Source organism: Micromys minutus (assembly GCF_963924665.1).
Source record: "Micromys minutus genome assembly, chromosome: 22".
NCBI classification, from domain to species: domain Eukaryota; kingdom Metazoa; phylum Chordata; class Mammalia; order Rodentia; family Muridae; genus Micromys; species Micromys minutus.
In genome coordinates, this window is record NC_137957.1 from 1,926,504 (window position 1) to 1,953,841 (window position 27,338).

Consider the following 27,338-nt stretch of genomic DNA (forward strand, 5'->3'; position numbering starts at 1 on the left):
CAGGACACATGGATGACACTCAGAGGTCCTATCTAATTTAGACACCCTGTTCCTTAATCATCCCAAACCCCACTAACCTCAGACACACTGGGTGGCTCTCCAGGACACAGCCCAGGGAGGCCGCAGCCTGTCGTACGTAGGCCCGCTCTCCAAGCTCTGGTCCAGCTACAAACCCAGCCAAGGAAGCCCTTGAGGGTTCCATGCCTCCCACTCATAGTCGGATGGCTGGGGGTGGGTTCAGGAGGTTGTCTCAGGATGAAGACTGGCTGGCTCTGGGGTGGGCTTCTGGTCGGGCCAGGAAAGTACCAGGGTCCTCTACACCGTCTGGAACATTCCACAAGCTTGACCTCATCTCCACTTCACAGTCAGAAATACTCAAAAGCCCCACCCCTGTGTGTCAGACCCACATAGGTACATGCAGGTCAAGATAACTGTGACTGGACACCTGGGAGTGTCCATGTCGCAGGCACTGTTTGGCTGTCACCTCTGTGACCACAGACCCACCCATATGTGTCTACATACTGTACACACATGTGAGATTGTATAGAGCTAGGGCTCCTAAAACAAACACGGCGCTGTGGGCTCATTCTTCTTGTTTCTTTTTATTTCTTGCAGAGCCCAAGGCTCTCCCGGAACCGGTGTACAGACACCCTCTGAGCTTTGACACTCAGTCCCAAGGCAGGCATGCTCAGATCATGGTCTCCACAGAGCTGGGGTCTTCCAGGAATCGGCGGATGCGTTTGGAATGCTGCAGGCCAGGCGTGGAAACCTCCCTTGCTTCAGCCTCCTGCTGACTGCCCTCTTCCTCTTCCCCTTGGTCTTTGGAGAAATGTAGGAACACCTAGCAGGGCAGAGACACAGAGAGGACAGAAAGGCATAGGGGTGGGGGGAGATGTCAGCCCAGGATTGTGAGGTCCCTCAGTTCTTCCCTTCAAGCCCTTTGGTGGTGCCCGAAGTCACCTCCTCCAGAGTGGTCTGGCTCACAGAGAAGTCCTCCACACCGTGGGCCTTGCCCTGCACAGCCAGCTCCCGGAACACCCGCGCCAGGGTGCATTCGCCCCCAGGTGGCAGCTGGAAGCGCAGACGGCTGCCATGCACCTCCCGAAGTTCAGCATCAGGGAATGTGGCCACAATGAAGGCTATTGCCGGTTCCGACTGGTCCGGTGGGACCCTGAGAGTCAGTGTGTGGCCAGCCCCGAACCTGGAGGGGACGGGACCAAGGATGCTTCTAGAAACCTCGATGCTCCCTACATCCACTAGACCTGTCCCTAGCCTGTCTTGTATGCCTGGACCCAACCCAATTTCTTCTCACCTGGCCCTGCTTGTGAGCCACGCCCACGAGTCTAAGAGACCACGCCCATTCAGAGGACCTGGCATACCAGTGTGTCTAAGGACCCACACTCCTCCCCTGAATACTTCCACCTTCCCAGGCTCCCCTTATACGGTCTGGCCCCGCCCCTAAGACGAGCTTTTATCCTTAACCACACCCACAGCGCTCTTGCGCCACCCACTCGCCCTGCTCACCTGCCTTTGAGATGCTGAGCACTTCCTAGACAGCGGAACCGCCCGTTCACCATGATGGCCAGGCGCGTGCAGAGCGCTTCGCACTCCTCCATGCTGCGGGTGACAGAGTGAGCGCGGCTAGGCCCAGTCGGCCTGCTCGGGGACTATGCTCTGTCCCACCCTAGGGACCTCGCCGGGTTCAGGATCACCTCATTCTGCGATGTGGCCAGACTGTGGCCCTGGGACTCACCTGTGCGACGTGAGCACTACGGAGCGGCCCTCGCGTACCACGGACAGCAAGCTGTTCCAAAGAAATCGCCGCGCACTTGGGTCCATGCCTGTGGTGGGCTCGTCCTGCAAAGGAGGTACAGACTCTGAGTCAAGTGGGACCGCAGTGACAGCCTCAAAGCCTGCCCACTACGGCTCCGTTCTGTCTAAGCTAGAGCACACTTCAATCAGAAGTGCTCTGCTTAGGTGAAGCCCAAATGAAGCCAGGTTTTGCACAGGCACCTCCAGTATGGCCTCCACCAGCTCAGACCCCAGTTCACCAAGGCTAGGCCCCAGTCACTCTATTCCCACCCACAACCCACTCAGATCCCACCTTCACGCACCAGAAAGACCACAGCTGGGTCACCAACCAGAGCCAAGGCTGTCGCCAGCTTCCGTTTGTTGCCTCCACTGTAAGTACCCGCGGGTCTGTCTGCATAGCTAGGAAGGCCCAGGCGCACCAGGCCAGAGAGCGCAGTCTGCGGAGCGGGGGCAGGTGAGTGTGGGCAGAGCCATACCGAGGTGGGCGAGGCCATGGTGAGCACAGGGACCAGACATGTTCACCTGGGCAACTTGGGCCTCTGGCACCCCGCGCAGGCGCGCAAAAAGTTCCAGATGTTCCCGGCCGGTCAGCAGGTCGAAGATGGCATCGGACTGGGGACAGTAGCCCATGCTGCGGTGCGCAGCAGACGGCTCCTGGGCCACACTGGGGTGGGGACAGGAAGCTAAAGAGTTTACAGGCCACCCATGCAGAATTGCATGGGTGTCTGCAGAAAGCAGAGGAGTCTCAGGGCCATGCACAGAGGGGCGCCGGTCCCAGGGACTAGGCTGGTGAAGGACCATGTTCACTCAAGGGACAGAAGGGATAGCTAGGGTCCATGGTACAAAGAGCATCTTACCTGTGGCCTGCCAGCACTGCTTCACCACTGCTGGGCAGCGTGTCCCCCGTCACCATGCGGAAGGTGGATGTCTTCCCTGCTCCATTGACACCAAGCAGCCCGAAACACTGCAAGGACTCCAGCTTGCTAGCCCTAGTCCAAGGCTGCAACACCCCCCACCCCCAGTGTTTCCAGATGGAAAGGTGAGGGACTGGGAGTGGGCACTAGAGTCTGGGAGAGGCAGAACTGTCTCATCTAGCAGAGAATGGCTTGGGGCACCCCGATGCCATCTTTGTTTTACTTATTTGTGGCTTTGGAGACAGGGTCTCATGTAAGCCAGGCCAGCTTTGAATTCCCTACATAGGCAAGGACGCACTGAACACCGACTCCCCTGCTCCGGTAGGCTCCCTCAGGTTCACAGATGTGTTCTGACCTGTAGCAGACAGCCAGTGAAGCAGAGCCCACAAGACAGTTTGCCTACGGGCCTGAGAAATTTTAACTGAAAAAGGCTCGATACAGACTCAATGAGTGGCATGATAAAAGATGACCCCCACAAAGTAATATTCAACATCGCTTCAGTGATCACAGTTTGTGCTCAAAAAATATGAGCACACAGTCAGTGCCTAATGAGGGCTGATGACTCAATAAGTAGCTCAGAGCAGGGACATAATTCAGCAATAAAGTGACAGTCTTGAGTGCCCCAGTGAGGGGCTACTGGTGTGGACTAGCTGTACAGCTTTGGGGAGGCACTTCTGAGACTCTGGGTTCTATTTCTAGTGCCACAAAAAGAATACAAGTCCAAAAATTAGGTGACAGGAGGTGCTTAGTGAAAGATGACGGGTACACAGACTGCACACAGCACGAACGCAGTAAAGCCCAGCGTGATCATGCCAAGGGCTCCATCGAGGTGGCCAGACAGGCAGGAAGTAGTACCACCAGGGAGCTTGCCACCTCTCTGCTCTGGACTCACCTCTCCAGGGGGAATCCCTAAGCACAGGCGGTCCACCGCTGGGCTCCTCTGCCCATGGTACACCTGCAGGGGTAGGGCTCTTTTAGAAAGAATACGGTACCCATACCACCCCCTTCCCCACTCACTGGGCACTTGCCTTGCCCTGTGCCTACCTTGGTCAAGTCCCTGAGGATCAGCACATCCCCCTGGGTGGCCCCCTTGGTCACCCGCTCACGCTCTTGAGCCACATCCTCATCCTCCTCCCCCAGGGGCAACGGCAGTCTTGATTTTGGTCTGAGGATAGACGGGTGAGTAGACCCAGGGAAGGACTCTGGGCCCTGCTGCCCTCACCTGGTCCCCACTGACTGTGGCAGGAGGCGGTTGCGGTGTTGGAGCAGCAGTGTGATTAGGAGAAAGAGGGGCCCCTGGGCCACCATGGCCAGGAGGTTCTTGCCAATGATGTCCCAGCGTAGGGGTGACTGGAATTGCTTGTCTCCTGTGGGGACAAGGAAGGACTGGGTCTTACCCCCTATCCAGATCACCCCAGACTCAAAAAAATGACCACAATGACTTGTACTGCTAGGGTGTAACTGACTTAGATTATAAGGTTTCACATGTTTCTTTATGTATAGAACTTCATTTCTATGACCCTTTAGTTATATTTTCTTCACCTTTAATTTGATACAATTTTTGTGCCACCTAAAATTGTTCACTTAAAGGCAATGAATCTCTATCCCATATAACTGAATTCCATCCCATATAACTGAATTTGAAGGTGGCACTCTTAATCATGCTGTTCACAGTTCCCATCTGACAGACATTCTCACCTAAGCGCTCAAAGGCATCTGCCATGGCCTGGTTCCGCACCATGTCGATGAGCCCTCGGCCAAGGCAGAAGTGTGGGAAGATAAGAAACACTTGCTTCAGGATCCGGCTCACTTCTTGCAGGTTCTGTTAAGGTAGGTAGAACCTAGGAAGTCAGTGGCTAAACCCAATGGTGCCTGATAACTCCACCCCATCCCCAGCCCCTGGTTTTGTGCATAGGTACCACCTGATCTGAAAGCAGTTCCAGCACGAAGGTGGCCATGCTGCTGTTGATGCCAATGAAGAGGTTGATGCAGGTGAGCACCACATAGGCCGTGCTGGGCACGGAGAAGAAGAAGGAGGCTGGGTACATGAGTGGCGTAATAGACCAGCTAGGAGGAAAGGGTGACAGGTGCTACCAGTGACTTTACATGCTGGAGAGATTCCACATGTCAGATTGGTGCTATATACTGGGATGTGATGAGCTTTTAAGGACACATTGGCTCAGCTCATAATTTTAATACCCTCTCTGTCTCTTTGTTTCTCTCTCTCTCTCTCTCTCTCTCTCACTCTCTCTCTCTCTCTCTCTCTCTCTCTCTCATTTTCACAATGTAGCCAAGTTTGTGCTTGAACCCATAGTAATCAACTTGCCTCTGCTTCCCACATTAAGGGTGTAAGCTACCATAGGCTTTCAAAAAATTTTAAGGTTTATTTATTTGCATTTATGTGCATAAATGTTTTGTTGCTTCTATGTACACACATCATGTGTGTGCCTAGTGCTTGTAGAGGCCAGGAGAGGGCATCAGTTCCCCTGAAACTGGAGTTACAGAAGGTTATGAGCTGCCATGTGGGTGCTGTAAACTGAACCTGGGTCCTCTAAAAGAACAACTAGTGTTTTTAGCTACTGAGCCACCTTTCTAACCCCTGAATTCCACCCATTTTTAGGTCCTCTTGGACCTCAGAGTCTTTTCTTCGGTTACTACAGATCCCTTTTTTTCCTCACACCTCAGTGGAGTACACTCATGGGACAGGGAGTCTCACCCATACAGCAGTAGCAAGAGTAAGAGAGCAGGCAGGTTCTCTGGGGCCACATAGGCTCTCTGCTGAAAGGCCAGGAAGATGAGCACCACTATGCATACTGCCACCAAGTAGTTACACTGTGTCCAAGACAGAAGTTACCTCAGTAGTTAAAAGGCCCAGGGCTGTGCCTCCCCTTCTCTTTCTTGTTGCCATGTGCCTATCCATCCCTACTAGGTAGTTAGCCACACCCACCATGTCCCACAGGAAGTTGCCAAGCCAGTAGAGGGTTTGGGACAGGCCGCTGACCAGCTGCAGGTGCTTGGCTCTGGTGACGCGTTCTTCTATGAGGACCAGGGTAAAGCTGGCTGGGACAAATGACATGGCGAAGACCACACAGATGGAGACAAGGACATCCACGGAGGAGGCTATGCTGTGGGTGAGAGGTTGGGATTGCTAAGAGAAGAATGGGTCATGATGTTGAGGTCTCTGTGACTGATCCCACATAGAGGGCAAGGCAAACAGGAGATACAGGCACATGAGGCCTAGGTTTCTGGTAAAAGTGTAACAAGTTCCAGTGTATCTGGATCATTTTCAACCTAAAAACCGGTCTCAGTCTCTCTGTCTGTCTCTGTGTCTCTGTCTCTCTATCTCAGTTTCTCCCCTTTTCTTTTTGTTTGTTTTGTGTTTGTTTTTGTTTTTTTGAGACAGGATTTCTCTGTATGTCCTGGCTGTCCTGGAGCTCGCTCTGTAGACCAGGCTACACTTCCTTGAGACAGTGTGTGTGTGTGTCTATATTTAGCCTACAACTCTCTCTATATATACACCAGGTTGGGCTCAAAACACAGAGATCAGCCTGCCTCTTCCTCCTGTGTGCTAGAATGTAAAGGTTTGTGCTTGTGTTACCATGCTGCCTGGCCTTTGCAGTGTTGTTATGTATGATATTTTGTCGTCAGCCCCGGGCATGAGAAAGGCTCTGACCCACTGCTGAACAACATGATCACTGACAGTAAATGATGCTCACAGCGTAGCTTCAGACAGCTGCTCCTTGGTCAAGTTCAAAGGATGGTTGAGAGTAGTGATGCTGTAGGCGTGTCGGACTGAACCAGACGGTAGGAGGGCATGTAGAAGTCCATTGTTGGCTCGGTTCACGAAGGCCACCATGGCATGCCAGCCCTTGTTGTTGAACCAAATCTGAGCAGAGCAAAGGCTATAAGGTCCAGAGATGCATGTGATCTTGGGTCTCCTTGGCCACCCCACCTGCCAGCCCCAGCTCCCACCTTGAGGCTGTTCTGGCTGTCAAGGCCAAGGGCCCACTGAGTCAGGTTGTTCAGGATACGATCTAGCGCCTTTCCAGGCTGGGGGCTCAGCAGTGCCCTCATCTCTGCCACTGTGCGGACCACCTCACGCCCTGAGGGCAGGTCTGGATCTCGGCCTCCCAAGGAGAAGCCTCCATATCTGGGAAATGGTTTGGGAGAGGAGATGGGGGTGGGCAGGCAAGCAAAGGATGTGGACAAGGAAGAAACGGGGGTTCCCAGACCAGGTCCCTCCTCACCTGACCTCATCCACCCACTTCTTGGTCTTCAGGCTGCAGGAGAGACACAGAAGGCATGGAGTGATACAGTAAAATGGGAAGGGTAAGAGGGCATAGGGACTTGCCCAGCCTCCCCGCTGGGCACACGGAGTCTGGGTGCTCACCCCCTGCGCACCAGGCTGGGGTACGTCTTCACCAGAAAGTCAGACACATTTCGGCCAGTGAGGTTCTGGACCACCTCCCCAAAGCCAGCCATAGCCTGGGGTGGTGGTGGACCCCCAGCCCCAGCCGGGCAATCCGGCAGCAGGCGTCGTGTTCCAGGCTGGCTGCATTGGCAAGCTGGGGATGGAGACTCTGGAGTCCAGTTGCCGCTGGCCAGGATGCTGGCCACATCCGGAGGGACCTCAGGGACTGTGAAGTAGCAAGCCAGGGAATGGGTACACTCAGATTCCCTGTGGAGTGGAGAAGGCTGTGGGTGCTAGGCACAGGAGACAAGAGACCATGGAGGGAAACCGAGGCAGGCCATGGGAGTCACAAGGCAGAGCTCCAGGGAAAGAGAGGGCAGAGAGAGTCAAAGAGGAAACTGAGGCAGGGCTGAGGGGGGTAAGTAGCCAAGAGGAGTTGGCTGAGTGGGCCTCACCTGGCATCTGTGCCCTGCACACTGCTGTCCGGCAGCCCAGCCTCCCCTAGGAGAGCCTCCAGCAGCTTTATCTGGTTGGGGTCTCCAGGGGCATCCTCACTGCAGGGTGACAGTTCAGCACTGTGACTGTGGTCATCCCATCACCCGCCCAAGGTCACCTGCTCTCTGCGCCCAGCACCCACCTGAAGAAGGAGACCTGAGGACCATACATAGCAGGGCTGAGCTTCAGGGGTGGGTACTGGCCAAAGGGAGGGACAATGAGTGTGAAGAACAGGGCCAGGCCCACAAAGAGGGCGGGCAGCACGATCTGTGGGACAATTCTGTCAGCATCCACCCCCACTTTACCCTGCCCACCCTGCTCTACCACCTCCCCTGGCCCCCAAGCACCGTCCGCAAAACAGCAGGGAATGGGTTAAATGGTTTATTGAGGAATGGAGTCACTGAGTGGCAGCCAGCATGGACAACAGATACCCCAGGACAGCCACCCATCCTCCTCAGTGTTGAGTATGGTCACCTGTGCAAACAGGCCTCGGCGGCTGCGGCGAGCAAGTAAAAAACGCTTGTGGAGCAGAGCCCGGAGCTGTTGGTAGGTAAGCGTCCAGCCTTGCACTTGGGCAGTGTTGGGTGCAGAGCCCTGTGGAGCTTGGGGGTCCAGCACCAGCTTAGCTGTGGGGGATGGGAGGGTGAGCTTTGGCCCGCTGGGGGCCATGAGGGATGTAAGCAGGGGAGACTCACCGAGCTCCCCATTCTCCAAAACTGGTGCCTCTGGCCCCGCGGAGGGCTGCGGAGTGGCTGTGCGAAGGCGCAGCTGCTGTCTGGGGTCTCCACCTAAGGAATCAGCAGGCTTCAGGGCTGGGGACAGGTTCTTGCTCCCAGGGAAATGGAAGCCAGAGCCTCTGGGGAAAATGGAGGCTAGAATTCAAAGGGAGGACTTGGCAGTGCCGGGGGGTGGGGGATGGGGGGGTGGGGGGGGAGGGTGGAGGTTGGGGGGGTGATCAGGGTTCTGCACGAGGACAGACCCAGTCAAGGATGGGAAACCAGTCTCAACCTGGTTTGACTCTGGACCAGGGTTGGTTTGAAGGCTCACAGAGCTAAGACACACCTTCTCTGTGTGCATCCTCCACCACCTTTAGGAAGATCTAAGGAGACAGAGTAAGAGACTCACAGGAGGGACCCTCACACACCATTGGTCCCCCCAGACCTCCTCAAGAGACTTCCAATCTGACCTTCCCTAAGAGCCATCCTTCTCTGGAGTCCCCCCTGCCATTTATAAACACTCCTATTCCTCCTTCAAAATCCCAGTAGGTCCCACACCTCCTCCAGGTTGGTGTCCGAGATCCCATAGCCGCTGAGCCCCAGAAGCTCCAGTTGCTGATCCAGCTCTTGGAAGACCATGGCAAAACTGCCATCCAGGGCACCCGCATAGGGCAGGGCAAGCACCAGCTCATGGGGTAGTTCCTCCACCAGCTGCGCTCCACGCACACGCCGCTGCACCAGCTCGAGTATCTGGGCCGTACGTGGGGTGATGGGGACCGCATCAGGCGCTGGGGCCTGGCCGCTATTGTCCGAGGCGTCTGGTGTGAGCGCTGTGTCTGTGGGCAGAGATCAGGGGTAAGACCTGCTGGGTAACTCTTGAGTTGTGTTGCTATGAGTTAAGTGGCTGCTGCCCCCACCCTTCCCATCGGGGTCTCCTGGCCCACGCTCACCTGCTGTCTTGCCCTTGCTGTCTGACTTCTTTTCCCATCTGGGGTCCTCACTGTCTCCCTTCAAAGAAAGACAGTGGTCCATCTCAACAGGACAGAGCTGGGGACAGGGCTCAGGGACTAGCTCTAGCCCTCACCTTCGAGTCATGGGTGACGAGGGATTGAGAACTCTTCACCAGCGTCAGGTAGTAACCGCAGCCCAAGTGTCGGCGCAGGAAAAGCGGGGACCCACAGCAGCACAGAGAGCCATCTGCCACCATGGCCACCCGATCTCCTAGGAGCTCTGCCTCATCCAGGTGGTGAGTGGACAGAATCAGTGTCCGACCTGGACGTAGGGACCCGACCCGTAAGAACCACCTGGTTCACCGGACGAAGACCCAGGCAGCAGTGTCTCCCAGGAACTGCCTAACCCTGTGCAGCAAACTCCTGTGAACCCCTCAAAACCCTATCCCAGCATAGGTAGAAAGCTTTTCATAGTTAGAAACCTTTTTCGGCCCCTTAAGCATTAACAGAGAACCTCGGGCCGTCCATCACATCTTCCAGCTCCTACCTTCTCTGTACTTAAGTAGCAATTCCCAGATGCCACGGCGGGACGCAGGGTCTACACCAGCAGTGGGCTCGTCCATGATCACCACACGAGAGCCACCCACAAAGGCGACAGCCACAGAAAGTTTTCGCTGCATCCCACCTGGTTGGAGAGAGTAGTGGGCTGGTCGGATGCTGCTTGTATCAAATGCTAATCTCCGTACCCCAAGATCCCGCTGCATTGCTCCAGGACGAGCAGACCCTCGGGAGTACCAGCTTTTGTTGTATAAACCTTGGACCCTAAGTTATCTGTGATTGATTAATAAATTTCCTACAGGCTGGAGCTGAACAGAAGGAAAGTGGGGCTTCCATTCCTGGACTTGGGGTCAGAGGTAGGGACCAGGGGAGAGGGAGAGAGGAGAGGAGGGAAGGAAGGAGGGAGGAGGAGGAGGAGGAGGGCGCCATGGAGTCAGTAGATCTTGAGCACTTGGACATGAGTGCCAGCCTGTTGTAGGAGCTAACAGCCCCGATGGAAGATGGCAAGTGGTATCTTGGGGTTACTGACAGGGAAGTGGGCAAAACAACATAGAGGGAGCCCCTGTAGGACAGCTCACCAGAGAGATGACGCGTCTGTGTGTCCCGCTTGAGAATGAGCCCCACATCCCGAATCAAATGTTCCTGCTCAGGGCCCACGGCGGCTGCACTCATGCCTTTCAAACGGCCGTAGAACCAAACGTGTTCTTCCACCGTTAGCCTGTGGCCAGGGGTGATGGACAGAGACTCCCTTGGTGTGTGTGTCTCGGAGGATGCCAGCCCCTCCCACCGCTTCCATCCAAACCCATCAGAGCTCACATGTCAAACAGCACATTGTACTGTGGGCAGATGCCCAGGTGGGGCCGGATGGCTGCCATGTTAGTTTGCACATCATGGCCCAGGATGGAGGCTGAGCCACTACTGGGTGGGAAGAGACCACTCAAGATGGACCTGTGGGTTCAGAGATCTGAGAGGTAGCCCTTAATGGATAGAATGGCCACCCCCACTTATAGGGCACCTGCTGTGTGCTCAGGCTGTTCGATGTACACTTGTTCTCCACTTACAGGGGAGGGGAATGGTCTCCCAGGAACTCCTTAGCCTACTGTGAGTCTAAACTAGATCCTGTTCCTACTTCCATACCACACCTGGGAATCCTCCAACCCCAGTGCCTAGAGAACTGATGGGGAAACTGAGGCCTGGGAAAGACAGAATAGTGGCTTGCAGCTCACAGCGTCGTTGTCTTGCCAGCCCCGTTGTGACCCAAAAATGCAGTGATGTGGCCTTCGTAGAAGTCAAGGTTGAGCCCTCGCAGGGCTGGCTGTGGACAGCCACGAAAATGCTTCTTCAGGCCTCGAATGGAGACACCAGGAATCAGGCCAGGTGGTGGCTCCTCCACCGGAACTGTGGAGGGAGGGCAGGGTTGGCTGTGGACCAGGGGGGTCCCTCAGTGCTGATTAGTAGAATTAAGGTCTTCTAAGAGTTAGGGACATGCCCGTGGTGGTTAGAGTTGTCAGCTCAGCTACTCTTGAGGCTGAGGGAGGCTCGGCCCGGGCAATGTTCAAGAGACCTGTCTCACAATAAAAAGCATGGCTCCATGGTAGAACCACTGCCTACAATCCCTCAAGGAGGCTGGGAGTGTGGCTCAGGGAGCACAGCTGAGAGCACTTGATAGTACAATGCTTGCTTAGGGTGCAGGAAGCTTTGGGAGAGCTCCCTAGGGGATGCAGCCCGAGCCTGGGGACTGGAGTGCCCAGGGGTTGAGCTGCCTTGTCACACCTGTTTCTCCAGGGAAGACTAGGGAGTCAAAATCATCGAGGGTTACCAAGAGTCATGGGACCTCACCCTTGGGATCTTGTGGGGCAGGGGGCAAGACAAAACTCTTGGGAGGTCCAGGCCCACACCAGTAGCTCCTCCGGAAGGGGAAATTCCATGGTTCAGGGATTCCATACTGGCCTGGCAGAAAGTGACCTTGGTTACATTTGTCACCCCCATGAGATGTGAGAACTTCCAGGTTACACAGTCAGAATCAGTGCATCCAGGAAGAGGGGCCAAGAAGCCCAGCTTTCTCCCATGCCTCAGTCTCTGCTCCTCAGAGACAGCATCAGCTGGGAAATGTCTTCCAGGAACCCAATATCCCGGAGACACACCCTAAAATATGATCTCTTGTGTGCCAGGCCAGTGACAGCGCACAGCAGCAGGAAGCTCCGTCTATCCTGGGGCAGAATCCTAATGCAGGCGGTTCCCAGACCCCAAGCATCAGGAGGTGACATCTATGCACTTTAGCCACAATGTCCTGCCTTCTCATCAAGACAGGCCTCTAGGAGCACAATGTTCCAGAGACACAACCTACTCCATCTTGGCCTCCAGGGTGCAGGTGTGTTCCCCGCCCTGAGCCCCTTCCGATATGGCCCACCTGGGAATACAGCCTCTAGGTACCAGAGGGCGAGGCCATAGATGAAGGCGTCAAGCAACAGGAAGGCAGACACCTGCGCCAGGCTGAAGACATCCTGCGCGGGGCTTGTGCCCAAATTGTGCCACTGAGCCCCGTCCCCCTGCTCCTCCAATAGCGCCAGGCTTTCACATCCAAAGCCAAAGGCCACGGGGGACAGCAGGCTCTGGGGAGAGAGAGATGGATCAAGGAGGTGGCTACACTTTGGGGGTGTCCATCCCCTTACACAGATCGGAATGTCCCTTACCACAGCTAAGAGTCCACCTAGGGGCAGGCGCTCGCGCCAGGCGACACACAGCACATAGGGCAGATAGAGAGAAAAGTAGGCGAGGCCCCCGCAGGCTGCTGCCAGGTTGGCCCTGGAGAAGAAGGCGCTGAGCAGAAAACTCTGAGCGACGGTGGCAACCGCAAAGGCCGCCAAGAAAAGGAAGACGACAACCGGGTGGCTGTGAGGAAGGATATTCCCTAGCTGGGAAAAGCACAAGGCTTTCAAAATGGCGGTTTAGGGATGCCTGCCCAAGCTTCACTCCACCTGGGGGACCACCAGGGATCCCTCACCTTAAGCACTAACACCAACAACGCAGCGCTGACCAGAAAGGGACCCAGGCAGCTGAGGAACCAACCAAGCCAGAGCACTGCGCGGCTCAGCCCCATCGCACGCATGGTTTCTCGAAGCCTGGTCTCTTTCTCGCGCACCACGGCCTTCACAGTGAGCGCCACCGAGTAGATCCAGGCCAGAGTCAGAAAGAGAGGCAGAGACCGGCTCAGCACCCGCAGAAACCTAGGGTGGTGGGGGATTACGAAGTGGAGCTGGAGGGCAGGCATGCACGCGCGCGCGCGCGCACACACACACACACACACACACACACTCCCGAGCCCCCCCAGGGGTTCCATGAAGGGTCCCTCCAAACCACAGAGCCCAGACAGGATGCAGGTCACTCTCACACATCATCCACGTAGCAGGGGTGTGGCATCTGCTGCAAATAGAGGCCTGCTCGGGAGTCCCTGCCGCTCAGCACCCGAACAGCCGCCTGCTCCAGCAGGTCCTGCAGGTACACGAAGCCACCCCACACATACCGGAGGTCCATGAGAGGATCTGCTGACGGACCTGGGTCCCAAAACCTGAGGGATGCCGGATGTGTCAGGTAAGCTACATGGCAGTGAAGAGATCCAGGCAGTCTGTCCGTCACACCTTTCAGCGAGCTCCCCCACCCTGCGCTTGGAAAGCCCCATGCTGTACTTGGTTTGCCTCTCTTTGTACTAGGTTAGCCTTCCACTGCTCTTGGCTAGCCCGCCCTTATCCCAGACCCTTGGTCACACCCCCAGCCCCCAACAGCCAGGATCTTAACCCCACCCACCACGCCCTAGGCACCCCAACTGAAGTGCCCCACTCACTTGTCCCTGATCTTATTGGTCCTTGTGACATCATCGATATCCATTCGAATCTTGAATCGCAGGGCTGAGGCCGACGGTTCAGATGGGTCCAGAGGATGCTCTGGGCTCAGGAAGACGATGCCTGCCCAGAGTCGGCGCTCACCCAGCAGCTCCAGGGCACGGGACACAAGAGCTTCCTCTGAGGGCATAGCCTCCAGCTTGTCCAGGGACACACACTGTGTGGGACATGAATCCCAGGTTCTGGGGTGTTACTGAAACTCCAGCCTGTGACCCCCCACCCCCTGGCTCCCTCATACCCCTAGGCGACCATATATATGGTCAGGAGGCTCTCTCTTGAGACTTAAACCAAGAAGCCCAGATATCTCTACCCCATCCTCAGGACAGGCTTGGCCACCAGAGAAAGGCTCGTTCTGCCTTCGATGACAACCCCTACCTCCATGATTTGGCCAAGTATTTCTGCCAGGCGCCCTATGTCTGCGTGGGCTGCCCGCCAGCTGTAGCCACCCCTGCTAGGATCCAGAAAGTCTCGGACAGCCTCCAACTGCTTCTGGCCTCTAGGTGTCTGCTGCCTCCGAGCTGTGCCCTCCACATCCAGCAGTCTCTGGGGAGGGACAAAAATGACCAGTGAGGTCTCCATCCCCCACTTTCCTGGTCTACATAACACAGCCTGGAAGAGGCCCACTTTCATCCTGGCCTACCTGAAGCACGGCCACGTTTGTACTGTCATTCATGAAGTTGAAGATCTGGGGACCCAGCACCCCCCAGAGTTCGTGTAGGTCCCGCAACAGAGCCAGCTCCTCGAAGGTCTGGTTCACCTGCAAGTGGGCAGCTGAGATCAGCCAGGCTGCCTGTCCACATGTCCGCTCTGCCCCTGGTCATGCCCCGGACACTTTGCCTCTTCATCATCGTTGAACCTCACTGTGTAGCCCTGGCTGACCTGGAACTCAGAGAGATCTGTCTGCCTCTGCCCGCTAAAGCCGGTGTTGAAGGCATGCGCCAACACAGCGAGCTGTTTCATTATGTTGAGGCCGCGTCTCACCCTGTAACTTAGGCAGGAACCCCACATGCTCCTGCTTCAACTTCCTTCTGAATGCTGGAACTATAAGCCTGTGTGGCCAGGCTCTAAAGAAAGAGCCGTTATGTTACATTGTTTTTTCTTGGGGGGGAAAAATAGGGTGCCGGGCTTCAGAAGGCAGAGGCAGGCAGATCTCTGTGAGTTGGAGGCCAGCCTGGTCTACAAAGCTAGGACACATAGACCACACGGAGAAACCCGACCTCCCAGGGATAGAGCCCTGGTATTCCAGGTGACCCCCGGAATGTTGAGTCCTGCCCCAAAGCTCCTAACTGGGGGACTGATTTTGGGCAAGGGCTCTACCCTTGAATTACATGCCCCAAACCCCAAGCTCCTAACTAGGGGGCCCTATTTGGAGTGGGAAGATGCCTGGGGTCAGGAGGGTGTGGGATGGGACAGTTGGAGGCTTGGGAAGGTGGGGTGGGGGTTGTTCTTCAACCCCTGCCCCTATCTGGGAATTCTAGGCTGAGTCTCCACCCTGACCACACCCATGCAGTTCCTCACTGAGGGAGTCTAGGCAGGGGTTCTACTCCTGAACAACCCCCAGCCTTCATCTGAGTCTTCGTCACTGTTACTGACCACCTGACTAAGGGCACTGTGTAGATCGATGTCCTCTCTTTGGCTCCTGCATCTCACCTGACCCATGAGCTTCCGAGTGAAGTTTGTGTCAGGTGCAAACAGAATTTTCCCGAGGATCAATGGCTTCAGGCGCCTCCAGAGCAGCCTAGACACAGGGTGGTCATCCAGTGTCCCCACGAATTCAGAGCAGGCAGGGCCTGGTATGAGGGGAGGAGGAGAACATGGGGCCCCAGGGTCATAAGCATCAGTCTTCTCTCCCTCATCCCCATGGGGAACCCAATGCTAAGGACTTACCGAGGCTGCTGTCAGGCAGGGCAGGCGCCAGCTCTGGCCCCATGAACTCGTTGAGCTGGTTGGCTTCATACCAATTGAGGGACAGGCTCCCTGGACTGCTGGGTCCCTTGGTACTGCAGAGAGCCTCTGAAACCAGCTCCAGAGAAGCAGCTGACCCTCGGGGCCTCCGCAGCAAAGCTCGGAGCTCCATTAGGCTGGGCAGTGTCAGGAGCTGCAGAAAAGTCACCCAGGGCTGCAGGACAGCCCACAGACATCCGGACCACCTCTGTTTTGTTTTTTTGTTTTTGTTTTTGAAACAGGGTTTCATGTAGTTGGCTGGCCTTACTTGCTATGTAGTGGAGGACCTGCCTCTCCTGAGGTCTGGAGTCACAGCAGTATGTCACCTTTTCTAGTTCATGAGGAGTTAGGGGTGGAATCCAGGGTTTCATGCATGCTGGGCAAACGCTCTACCCACTGAGCTACACCCCCAGCCCATTTGTTTGTTTGCACGAAATACTGTCTCACTCTATAGCCCAGGCTGGCCTCGAACTTGCAATTCTCCCACCCAGTGGAGCACACAGCTCGGTGGGAGGGATGGACCTCCACACATAGCTTTTTCTAACCTGGAGTCTAAACCCAGGCAGGGACCTGGCCAGGAGCACCTGTACTGTCTCCTTCCCTTTCCTGTCTGCATATTGCCAGGAAGGCCAGGGTAGAGGCTGGCTGGGGCTGCTCACCTCCTGGGCAAGATCCCTGGTAGCATCGGAGAACTTTCTCATGGAATCCTGGGCTTGAGCCAGTACAGGCTCCTGGGATGCCTGTTAAGAAGACAGCAAGGATGGCGAGACCTGGGAGAACTGCTCAGTGTCCCCTGCCTTGGATGCATGGTCTTCCTGCTCCACGGAGCTCCTATCACTCCCTTTTACAAATGATGAATGGGAGGGTTGAAAAGGGCAAGGGCTCATTCTTGGCCAAACACCAGAGTTCTTCATGCTGGCCCCTCCTCACCCGTTGCAGGACCTTCTCCAGGAGCTCAGTCACTGACCCTTGCTTGGTCGGTTGGTTACTCTCCTGTGGCCAGGCTGAGGGAAGGGGATGGTAATAGTGGGCAAAGATCGCTGTGTGGTGCCTCCTCCCCCACCCCCTGCCCCAATTACAGCCCCACAAGATGAGGGTTCCCTGTTCCAGGTCTTTACCTCCGCCTCCAACTGCTCTGAGCATGGGGATCAGTTTTCCCAGGGCAGCCAGCATGTCCTGGGTGTTGTGGCCCCCCAGCACTGTGCGGACATCGGCAAGGAGCCTCGAGATCCTGGAGAGCAGAGAGGGAATGGGAGGTGGGCCTTAAGAGTCCCGGACCCCATTCTCCAGCCAGCCCCCACCACCAAGTTCACTCACAAGGAATCCTTAAAGTTGCTCAGGACCCCAGGCTTCTCTCCAGGCGTTGGGTGTTGGAAGCAGGAGTTGTTTACATTGCAAACAAGGCCCTGAAGCCAGGGTACAGTGCCCGCTGATGGTAGTGGCTTGTTTGGAAAGTGGCCTGAAGCGGGGAGACACCTGCTCAGAGCCGCCCTCACTTCTGATATCAGCTCCTTAAATGATATGGCCTCCCACCAAGCCACACCCGGCTCTGACCCAGCACCAGGTAGCGCGGGAGAAGCTTGTCCCTGTCCCACCACACACACAAGGGCTCTCACATTCGTGGTGCTCCACTGGGGGGTGGGAGTGACGGACTGCCACTAGGATGAAGAAGAGGAAGAGGGGCCACAGTAACTCCACTAGTAGTTGGATCTAGGGAGAGAATGTATAGGACACTTTGGGGGACCGTGATGGACACCCTCCATCGCCCCCCGACCTGAATGCCCTGGGCGTTACCGGTTGTCTCCGTCGATATGTGTAATTTTTCCATAGTAGGAGCATCAGCTGTGTGCAGAAAGCCATGATGACTCTGGACCGGAAACAGAGCGGAGAGGACAGAACAAAGAACAGGCTGAGGGTGAGCTGTGTGGCTCCGGACAAATGCCTGATGCTCTCTGATCATCCTCCTTCCGCCCATAGGGCTGAGCCGTAGGAATCTCCCAGAAAGAGAGCCCGGTAAACATAAGGCACCAGGGAAAGAAATTCGCTAGGGAAGTGACCAATGGGAACCCGGCGCGCAGCCGTCTTCAGAGTTGATTGGCTGGAAGGGCTACCGCGGAAGGCTGGGGTCTGGAAGACCCAGTTCGCATTCTTAGGGGGCGGAGCTTGGGTTTAAGGCTTGGGGCTGGGGGCTCCACCGTCAGCCCCGACCTGGGTGGGTCTTGGTTTCGTTCGCCCCAGGTGACCTGGTGAAACTCGCAGCCTGTCTCCTATGCGGACCGTGTCTCATCTCCATCTGGCCCTCCAGTTTTAAGAGATGGAAACTGAGGCTCAAAAAGGGGCAAAGTCACGCTCCCAAGGAAACCAGAGGCAAACGAGGCCCGGCCCTGCGGGGTCAAAAGGATGGGACCGAAGACCACCAGCTAGGAGGAGTCAGGGACAGGCTCCTTGAGCACTCCATTCCTGATTTCATAATTTTATTTCCCCCCAGAACTGTCTGCCCGTGGCCTGCTTCAAGATACAGATAGGGAAACTGAGGCTGACAAAAAGGAAACTGCCAAAGTTTAACCATCTACATGGAAATGGGAGGCTTCCACTCGGGGATTCTTTTCTTTCATAAAGCGAAATTTGAGATCTGGGGGACCGACCTCATTTGGAAAGTGGGGCACTGAAGGTGTAGATTGGCAGAGGACCCTCGGGTGACCAGATGACCGCTGTGAGGATCAATAATCCATTTTTCCCATACTCGCCAGAAGGATATGGAAGGGCAAGGGAGAGTAGGGGCTCATCTGAAACCCCAAATTATCAGGGAACGTGGCTCCACCACCCTCACTCCACAACATTCCCAGTTCTCCAGGCTCCACCTTTCACCCTCTCGGGGATTTTCTCACCGTTCTGAGGCCCCCAAACTCCATCCACCTTCGTTCCTCCCGGCCTCGGCCGGGGAGCGCGGCCCCTTTAAGAGAAGCCCTGCTCAACCGCGGACGACGCCCTTCGCAACCCGATCCCCGGAGCAGCACCCGGCCCCGCCCCTAACGCTCCTATTGGATAATGCACCTGCTACTCGGGGCGGCTTTGCTATTGGAGGAGGCGGGACCACAACCCGGCTCTCAGAGCCCGGTTTCCTAAAGGGACCGCGGGCTTCTTGCTGAGTCAATTTGGTTTCACTGGGACACGACAAAGAGGGGGACAACTGGGTCCCTGTGAGTTCACATCTTTAAATGGCAGCTCCCCACAGCAGGACATTCCTTTATCCTCTCTCCAAGGACTCCTTTTTAAAAGTACTTTTTAGGGGTTGGGGATTTAGCTCAGTGGTATAGCGCTTGCCTAGCAAGCGCGAGGCCCTGGGTTCGGTCCTCAGCTCTAAAAAAAAAAAAAAAGACAAAATAACAAGAAGTACTTTTTAATTTTGAGACTGTGCCTGGAAGTCACTGTTTAGACCAGGCTAGTCTCAGAGATCTGCCTGCCTCTGCCTCCTGAGTGCTGGGATTAAAAGCTTGTGACACAGTGAACTTTGTTTTTAAACTTAATTAATTTGTTTATTAGGACACACGCATGCATGGCACATCTGTGGAGGTCAGAGGACCATTTCCTGGAGTCTGTTCTTATCTACCATCTTGTGGGGCCTCAGGAAAAGACCGAATTTAGGTCTGAAAGATTGACCCCTAGGTTGGAAGGGTTGTGCAAGGTTTTTTATATCGTGTCCCATCTCCTGCCACCAGCAAGACTTGTATCACACAGCCTCTGTGAGCTCACCCACAAAGCGGCGGTTCAACCACATCGAAGCATTCGCCCACGCATCCGCCTGAATAACATGGTTTCAGAATCAGCTGGCAGCCCAATATTCCAAGATTAAAATCAATAGTTGCCCAGATTGTAGGCAAAATTCCCAGATGTTCCCTACTGTAGGAAAAAAAAATTGGTTTATTTCACAAAGCTGTAATGAGTGTAGAGGGAGGGCTGTGTGGATCCACAGCTCTGAAGGCCCTGGCAAGGGTGAGAGTTAAAAAGGGGGCCTTAGAGTTGGGGTTTTGAGGTTGTATAGGAGCTCAAAGGAAGCTGTTAAGGGAGAATCAGCCTCTTCCTCAACCCTAGTCCTGACCTCAAACAATTTATTCAACAGTGCCTGTTTCTCCTCCCCCATGACTTTGGGGGGGGCTTGCCCCCTACTTCTAAACGGCTCTCTCCATCACAGCCACCTTAATGAATACACTTTACTGTTAGAAACGGAGGTCTGTACGTTGTTTTGGTCCACGCAGGGAATTTCACATTGTTTGGCAGAGCGGACCTGTGGGTCGGGTACTGCAGGCACTTTCAGCGGCCGCGGCCCCAGCTCATTGATCAGGGCCACAGGGAGAACTGAGACCTTCAAAAACCAAAGGAACGAGGGAGGGCTGCAGGGGTCCTGGTCACAACTGGCTTGCCTCAGTTTCCCCACAGGGCACAGGAGGGTGAAGTCTGAGGGCCTTGGGAAAGCAAATTTAGCCCCTCAAAATGCCTACAGTATTTTAAAGTCTGGTGCACCCCCATACTTTTGGGGGCAAACAAAACACAAAACCAAACCCCTTGTTTTCTTTCATTGAAACTGCCTGCAATTTCCATGGTTCACAACCACAGACTGACGTGAAAGAGATGAAGAAGACGGAAGCTCCTTGGGGCCAGCCTCTCCCACAGCCCACTGGGGAACGCACAGCCTCACTCTCCTACTGAGGACACCCATGTTCCCTGCCTGGGTCAGTCCTGGGAAGGAAGCTAGGCATGATGGGTGAGGAGGGAGCACAGACCTGTCACCCCCCTCGAGAAGCTGAGGCAGGAGGATGGCAGCGAGTTCCAGGCCAGAGAGAGATACAAAGAGATGACCAGTTTCAAAACACAAAGCAACACAATGAAAACCCCAAAACCCACACAGGGATGCTGATGCAATGCGGGAGCTCAGTAGCCGGCTTCCTCCTGGCAGTAGGCCAGGTACTCAGGGGCCTCGCCCTGGCCATGACCCTCGGTGGGAGCCCCGTCAGCCGCAGAGCCCTGTGGGCAATACTTGGGGTCGTATATCTGCCGCCCCAGTCCGAAGACCTGGCCGCTCTGGTTGGCGCCCTGCGTGTAGCCCATCTGCAGGGACATGGAAGAGTTGTCACACTTGTCGGTGCCCAGCTTGGTGTCATAGATGTGCCTCCGGGTCCCTGGAGCCGTCATGCCCACCTGGAGACAGGAGAGAGGGCATCAGGGTGGAGGGGGGAAATGGGGCTCAGAAGGAGGACACTTAATCCATTCAGTGTGCCCCCTGCAATTCTGCGGGGCTTCCCAGGCCTAGACAAAAACCTTCTGTTTCTTTAAGACTTGGCCTCACATAGCACAGGCTAGCCTCAAGCTCATTATGGAGTTGAGGATGGCTCTGAATTCCTGGTCCTCTTGCTTCCACTTTCTGAGGATGGCATGTGTGCATGCCCAGGTTATGCCATGATGAGGGCTCCTGAGAGCTCCAGGCTGCCCTGTCTCAAACCCAGCCCCCCACACAAAAACAAGACAAAATACAACGTTTTATCCACTTTGAAGTACCAATCCCTTCTTCAGAAACAGACATCCCCGAAATATGAGGTTCCCAAAATCTCAGGGACACACCCATTTAGCTGAACAAAACATTTAGAGTATCATATGGGGGTTGGCATTTAGGGGAAACTGAGGCAAGGAGTAGGGTTGTCACTTCTACAAGCATGCACAGTGAGGAAGAAGCAGAGTTGAGGGTAGAATCCCCCGGGGCTGAGGTGGGGGTCACAGCCTGGGTACTGGGGCGGGACCCACCTGGCTGGCACACTTATTGGTACCCATCTGGAGGCTGATGGTACAATGGTCCATGGGAGGCAGGATGTGGTTCTTGGGGTCATAGAGATGTCTTCTGGTACCATAGGCTGTCATGCCAGACTGGCTGGCACATTTGTTGGTGCCCATCTGCAGCCCGATGACACACTGCCCGGCCTTCATGGTGGCGTCATCAAAGTTTCTCTCCTGTTTCTCCGAATATTTGACCCCGATATCCACACCACTCTGCAGTCCCTTGGTCTTGGCCTGGATGGGGGGTGAGGGAAGCCATCAGTGGATACACCACCACCACATCCCCCCGCCCCCAGCCCAGGGCTGGCCCTGCCCTCGAACCTCCACTATAGGGATTTCTGAGCACATTGTACACTCCTTCACATGCCGTGGCCTTGCTGTTCCCCCAGCCTTAAACACAGGTCTCACCCGCCTCCCCAGATGTTGAAAGGTGGTAGATTCTAGACTGCAAATTCTTCCTCCTGCCCACTTCTGGTATCAGGCAGAGTGACTTTTTTTGATTGGTTGTTTTTTGACACAGGGTCTCACTGTGTAACCCTGGCTGTCCTGGAACTTGCTCTGTAGACTTGTCTGACCTCGAACTTAGAGATTCACCAGCTTCTGCCTCCCCAGCACTTGCCAGGCTGGAGTGACCTGTGTTTGTCTGGTTCCTTTACTCCTTGACACCAGCCTTCTTGCTATGTGGCACTAGGCTGCCCACCCGGACCTTACCTTTCCCGCCAGCGCCAGTAGAGACACTTGCACCTGCGTCATATTTCCGCTCTCAAAAAGGTCATTGGCTTCAAACAGGTCCACGGGGTTCATGCCATAGCTGATCATGGCTTTGATGAAGCTGGAGAGGTTTTCTAGCTGAGAGGAGGCAAGGGAAGGGTGCGGAGCTGGGATCACCTACTACACACAGGCTGGGTGGGCCATGTCCACCCCCCCCCCCCCCGTCTGCTCACCAGCCCCTTACCTGGTGCCAGTTCTGCATAGAGCGGTTGATTTTGGGGACGGAGCCCGGCTGCAACTTATTCATGAGCCTGGGAAGAGATGGATGACCCAGGACTGGAGACCTCAGCACCTCTACCCAGCCTCAGTTTCCCTTTGCCCACCAAGCAAGTGCTGTTGCCACCGGATGCTAGGAATGTAATCTTAAACCATGAAGTTTTGAGGAAATCTGAGACTTTTGCTTATGATTTTTTTTTTCATGCGCACAATTGTGGAATATCCAAATATGTGCGTAGCACACAAGATGGAGAAATCTGCAGAGGCATTATCCACTGAGGCAGGGAAGAGAAGCCCAGGCTAGAAATTCTAAGAGCTGGGGCACGTGTAGGATGCAGGACAGCAAAAAAAAAAAAAAAAAAAAAAAAAAACAACAAAAAAAAAAAAACAAACACCAGACTGGGACAAAGTGGGACTAGAAACCAAGCAAACAGCAAGAAACGGCGGCAAGGAGGGAACAGGCAGAGCGCTCGGGTCAAGGGTGCCAGTTGCTGTTCCAGTGCTGGGATCAGTTCCCAGCACTCAGGTCAGACTGGTTAGCTCCAGGGGATTGGAGCGCCCTCTTCTGGCCTCTGTGGAGCATGCAATTATGTGCACATAGACCTGGGGGTGGGGGTGGGGCACACATGCACAAAAACAAATAAAAAACCAGAAGCATACAACACACAACAACCATGCATTGAGGAGAGCTCAGGGGCGCTGATGAACACTCACGTGCATAGGATGACCCCATCCTTCAGACCCTTCTGGAAGTCAGGGCCAATGGAGAGGCCGGTGAGTCCCTCTATCCAGCTTCGGAGTTCGGCTTCCTTCTGGGGGTCATATTTGGACAGGAGCTGGAGGAGAAAGAACATGGCTGAGGTGGGGCCCAGACACACCCTGCAGGAGTGTCCTCATAGAGACAGCTGAGTCAAGACGCTCCCGGAGCAGGATGACACATGTCACCTTGGTATGCTGGGGATGAAAACAGTACCCTGTGCATGTTACATCAGCACTGGACACCAGCCGAGCTACTGCCTTAGCTCCTTAGCACTTTCTATAAGAGCAGAAGGCTTTGGTATCAGGTTAAGGACAGCATCTAGAAGGTTCTCTACTGATACTGTAGAGACTTGTTCTTTTTGGCCGACCTTCCCGGGAGGCCTGTCCCTACATACTCACTACCACTTCCCACAGGCACTCATTTCCTACCTGCTGTCCTTGTGAGCACAGTGAAGAAACCTGAGCTCTCCAAGCCTCAGTTTCCCCATCTTTTTCTTTGAGACAGTGTTCTCTGCCCTGTCCTGGAACTCACTCTATAGACCAGGCCTCAGACTCAGAGACCCCACCTCCCTCTTTCGGGATTCTGGAGTGCAGCCTTTCTTTTTCTTTTTCTATATTTTTCTTTTATGTGCATTAGTGTTTGTCTGCGTGTATGTCTTGTACGTCTGTGTGAGGGTGTCAGATCTTGGAGCTACAGACAGTTGTGAGCTGCCGTGTGGTTGCTGGGAATTGAACCTGGGTCCTTCGGAAGAGCAGCCAGTGTTCTCAACCATGTCTCCAGATGCCAGCTTCCTTTGCTTATCTGGACCAATTTGTGTATGAGTTTGGAGTCAGGAGCTCCCTGCCCCTTCCTGTCTTTTAAAACCCTTTGAAGTGGGATTAGTTGGGTGCAGGGGTGGCCTCAGTACTGGGAGCCACCCTGTCCCACAGGAATAAGCAAAGACAGCCAGGAGAGCAGAGGTCGGCCAGGGGTGTCAGACATGCCTGGTCCAGCTGTGCCACGTCCCTAGCCACTCTGAGGACCACGGAGGAGGACAGGGTCCCAGTCCCGCCCATCGAAGCCACCGCCCTCCCCCCACCGCCCTTCAGCAAAATCCTGCCCGACGGCCACAAACTACTAGGAATGCGGTGGCCTCCCAGGTCTAAATTAAGACCAGCTGTTCCCCAGTGGCCGGGCTTGTCAACTGGACTGAACAAAGCCAAATCCGATATGGACCAGCCAGGGGGTCAACTGAGGCACACAGGTCCGGCAGAGAAGTCTCTGGGTCTCCCATCCCAGTGGAAACTGCAACCCTTCTGTGACCCCTGCAGGCTGGTCAGGGCCCAAAGTCAGAGGGAATCTGAGACCTCATCCTTTGTGGAGGAGGTGATGACCTGTCCCCGGCCCCACCCAGCTCCTGAAGCTCTATCCTTGGGGCTTTCCTGATTCCTCCTTCCATTTTCTCTGTTCCAGGGAGGTGTACAGCCCACCCTGCAGGAATCTGGCTGGGTTGTCAGACCTTCGAGGGCTGTGCGTCTCTGGGGAACTAGAGCAACCTCTCTGAGCCCAGGGTGGGAGCTGAAATAGCAGCTTGTCTCCAGCAAGCTGAGAATAGCAGTGCAGGTGGCATGAGGTAGGTACGCCTCTCATGTCACTGGTGGGGACCTGGCAGGTGCCCGTCGGAGGTGGGTCGGCTAGTAGCTTCAGCATGCCTAGGCAGGTTGCGCTTTTGCTGACTGTGAAATTTGCATTCCCAGGTGCCAGGTGTGTGTGTGGTTGGCGATCTGTCTGGAAGGTTTCAGGATGTCAGACCTGAGCCCCTAAGTCTGGAATTCGCTCCTTCATCAGCTTGCTGTATGCTTCTCTAGATGTCCCTTTGAAACCGGTGATTTCACTGTCCTCCTGCGTTTGAGGTTCCTATCAGTGAGTCCTTTCCCAGGTGTGTGTGCATGTGTGTGTGTGTGTGTGTGTGTGTGAGAGAGAGAGAGAGAGAGAGAGAGAGAGAGAGAGAGAGAGTGTGTGTGTGTGAGTCCTGAAAGGGGGCCACACCCTGTCAAGGAAGCCACCGGCCCCGCCCCCGTCCTGGTCCCCAGCTTAAGTGGCTAGATAAAAGGAGAAGTTTCCACAGGTAATGAAGAAGTTTCCTCAGGGGGTGCTCTCAGACCCCCCGGCTCGCTCGCGTGCTCGCTTTCTCTCTCTTGGACTTTAACTTACATCCTTCAAGGAGCTCAGAGTGCAGGAAGCCCAGGCAGAGGCACCGAGAGGTCCAGGGTTGGAGGAGACACCCGGGGATGCGGATAAAATGGGTCCCTAGTCTCCCAGACTCCCCAGCTCCCCAGAGCATCCCCAGACCCTCCGGATGGCAGGGTAAAGCGAGGCCAGGCTGGCCGGGCTCCTGCATCGGTCTGTGCATTTGAGGCTGGCGGGGACCCCGCGCCCACTCACCCGGTTCTTGACTTCGGCCGAGAGCCCGTAGGACGGACCCTTGTTGAACTGCGTGGAGCTCATTGCGCGGGACCCTGGCGCGGGACAGGCGGACCAGAGGGACCGGCAGAGGGACCGGCTGCGGGCGGACGGCCCGGGACAGGGCTGAGCGCCGCCCCCGCCGCCGATTGGCTGGCGGAGCAAATGTCCTTATAAGGCGTGGAAGCGCCGAATTCCTGTGGCCGCGACTTCCTGAGCCCCCCTCGGCCGCCGGGACCCCCGCCCGCCGGAGCCTCCCCAGCATCCCGGCCGGTCAGGAGGGGCCCACGGTTCCCTTTGGAGTTACGGGAAACAGAGGCAGCGAGGGGCATGGGCTTCCGACCTAGTCCAGATGTCAGTTTACTCCTCCTGTACCATAGGGAGAGATAGGGAACTGTTGGGTGGGACCCGAAATCCTAAAATCTGGGTAGGAGACCGTCTCTGCCACTACCGGCACTTACCTTCCTCTCAGGACATCCCAGACGGGGAGTGGGAGGGGGGCGGTATAGACAGGAATCAGGGCAGGCTCCTCAGAGGAGGCGGCCTCGGGAGCTGGTGCCTTGATGGATGAGTAGGAGTTTCCCAGCACAAAAGGAGCGGGCTTTCTTGTAGAGTAACTAGTGCAGAAGTTGGGGAGTGGAGAAGGGGATTAGTCGGGGATGGGGTGGGGCTCCCGGAAGGGCTGAGGGTTGCTGGCTGACCGTGAGAGGGTGAAAAGGCTGAAGATGAGGTCGTGAGATGACCTGCTATACAGCCTGAGCTCAATCTGCATCTGTAGATGGATCAACGAATGAATGCACGCCTGCCAATCCGGAGCTAAGAGCCTGAGCCTCCAGCATCAGCAGTTCAAGGCCATCCCTGGCCTCAGACAGTTCCTGGTCAGCCTGGGCTACATGAGACCCTACATCAAGTTAGCCCCTCCGTGGTTGACACTGATTCCTGTGGGGCTGGGGTCCTGCCCCACCCACAGGACACGGGCAGACTCCTTCCTGAGGGTCTCAAAGAACTCTCATGGCTTGAGAGAGGCCTTGGCCATGGGGCAGAAGCATGAACAAGGGTTGGGTACTTCCGAGGGTGGCTTTCTTCCCACCCCTCTGGGTTTCTGTGTTTTGGACAAGTCCTTCTTCTCTGGGCCTTGCCGGAGTCTTGAGCTTGTGCAGTGGAGCACTGGACTCCAGACAGCCGCAAGCTGTGGACAGTGCAGGTTCCTGTGACCAGGCAGGAAGCCCTAGCTGCCGGGATACCAAAGACCTTTTTGGAATAGTTAAAGAAAGCACTTGTCAGAGTGGCCATGCCGTATGGGGCGCACACCAGGCTTAGCAGGGTATGGGGTGTCCAGGCCACTGTGCTGAGCCCTAAGACAGCAGCTGCAGCTGCCACACCCAGGTCCTCTGCAAACAAACTCCCCAGCCCACCTTCCCCGCCTTTCTTCTCCAACTGCAGCGCGCCTGCATCCACATACATAGCCCTCACGCCCACAAACTTAAAAATGAAATGAATCATAACCGCTGTGAGACGGTTCTGCGGTTACACCACCGGCTGCTCACGCACTCCAGCTCCAGGGGACCTCCGCCCCCATCTGGGCGCTGCCGGTACTGCACTCAGGTCGTAAAAATGAGTAAAT

At 55.5% G+C, this 27,338-nt stretch overlaps 2 protein-coding genes across 2 annotated transcripts; both read right to left on the reverse strand.

The window, feature by feature from the left end:
- Window positions 1-643: 643 nt before the first annotated feature.
- Window positions 644-18,650, reverse strand: ABCA7 (ATP binding cassette subfamily A member 7). Its single transcript, XM_080935009.1, has 47 exons — window positions 18,588-18,650; window positions 17,494-17,566; window positions 17,316-17,409; window positions 17,017-17,158; window positions 16,818-16,930; window positions 16,630-16,703; window positions 16,359-16,439; window positions 15,643-15,853; window positions 15,406-15,545; window positions 14,396-14,512; window positions 14,131-14,298; window positions 13,698-13,912; window positions 13,248-13,424; window positions 12,861-13,083; window positions 12,550-12,771; window positions 12,267-12,468; window positions 11,696-11,806; window positions 11,083-11,254; window positions 10,673-10,804; window positions 10,435-10,574; window positions 9,846-9,983; window positions 9,433-9,620; window positions 9,299-9,356; window positions 8,907-9,184; window positions 8,695-8,731; window positions 8,328-8,420; window positions 8,107-8,258; window positions 7,775-7,899; window positions 7,593-7,691; window positions 7,117-7,404; window positions 6,974-7,006; window positions 6,699-6,876; window positions 6,443-6,612; window positions 5,674-5,851; window positions 5,443-5,558; window positions 4,649-4,793; window positions 4,425-4,548; window positions 3,964-4,093; window positions 3,771-3,891; window positions 3,619-3,681; window positions 2,670-2,776; window positions 2,335-2,476; window positions 2,115-2,249; window positions 1,754-1,857; window positions 1,525-1,617; window positions 961-1,201; window positions 644-841 (listed from the first exon to the last, which is right to left on the reverse strand). The coding sequence occupies exons 2-47, from the start codon at window positions 17,557-17,559 to the stop codon at window positions 689-691; spliced, it is 6,489 nt and encodes a 2,162-aa protein (XP_080791135.1). The 5' UTR covers window positions 17,560-17,566; window positions 18,588-18,650; the 3' UTR covers window positions 644-688.
- Window positions 18,651-19,246: 596 nt separating this feature from the next.
- Window positions 19,247-25,824, reverse strand: CNN2 (calponin 2). The gene is made up of 6 exons (XM_080935251.1): window positions 25,697-25,824; window positions 23,227-23,348; window positions 22,481-22,547; window positions 22,237-22,374; window positions 21,496-21,759; window positions 19,247-20,895 (listed from the first exon to the last, which is right to left on the reverse strand). Exons 1-6 carry the CDS (start codon window positions 25,757-25,759, stop codon window positions 20,629-20,631), a joined length of 921 nt encoding a protein of 306 aa, XP_080791377.1. The 5' UTR covers window positions 25,760-25,824; the 3' UTR covers window positions 19,247-20,628.
- Between the last annotated feature and the right edge of the window lie 1,514 nt (window positions 25,825-27,338).

What these genes read in the sequence shown, in the direction of transcription:
- ABCA7 (XM_080935009.1), bottom strand. Translation starts at nt 17,559, where the DNA reads ATGGCTTTCTGCACACAGCTGATGCTCCTACTATGGAAAAATTACACA. An exon ending in CAGAGCAGTTGGAGGCGGAG is followed by an intron (nt 16,704 to 16,817) that starts GTAAAGACCTGG and finishes CCCTTCCCTCAG; the next exon opens with CCTGGCCACAGGAGAGTAAC. An exon ending in CCTGCCTGACAGCAGCCTCG is followed by an intron (nt 15,546 to 15,642) that starts GTAAGTCCTTAG and finishes CCCTCATACCAG; the next exon opens with GCCCTGCCTGCTCTGAATTC.
- CNN2 (XM_080935251.1), bottom strand. Translation starts at nt 25,759, where the DNA reads ATGAGCTCCACGCAGTTCAACAAGGGTCCGTCCTACGGGCTCTCGGCC. An exon ending in CTATGCAGAACTGGCACCAG is followed by an intron (nt 22,375 to 22,480) that starts GTAAGGGGCTGG and finishes GCCTCCTCTCAG; the next exon opens with CTAGAAAACCTCTCCAGCTT. An exon ending in CCAATAAGTGTGCCAGCCAG is followed by an intron (nt 20,896 to 21,495) that starts GTGGGTCCCGCC and finishes TCCTGTCTCCAG; the next exon opens with GTGGGCATGACGGCTCCAGG.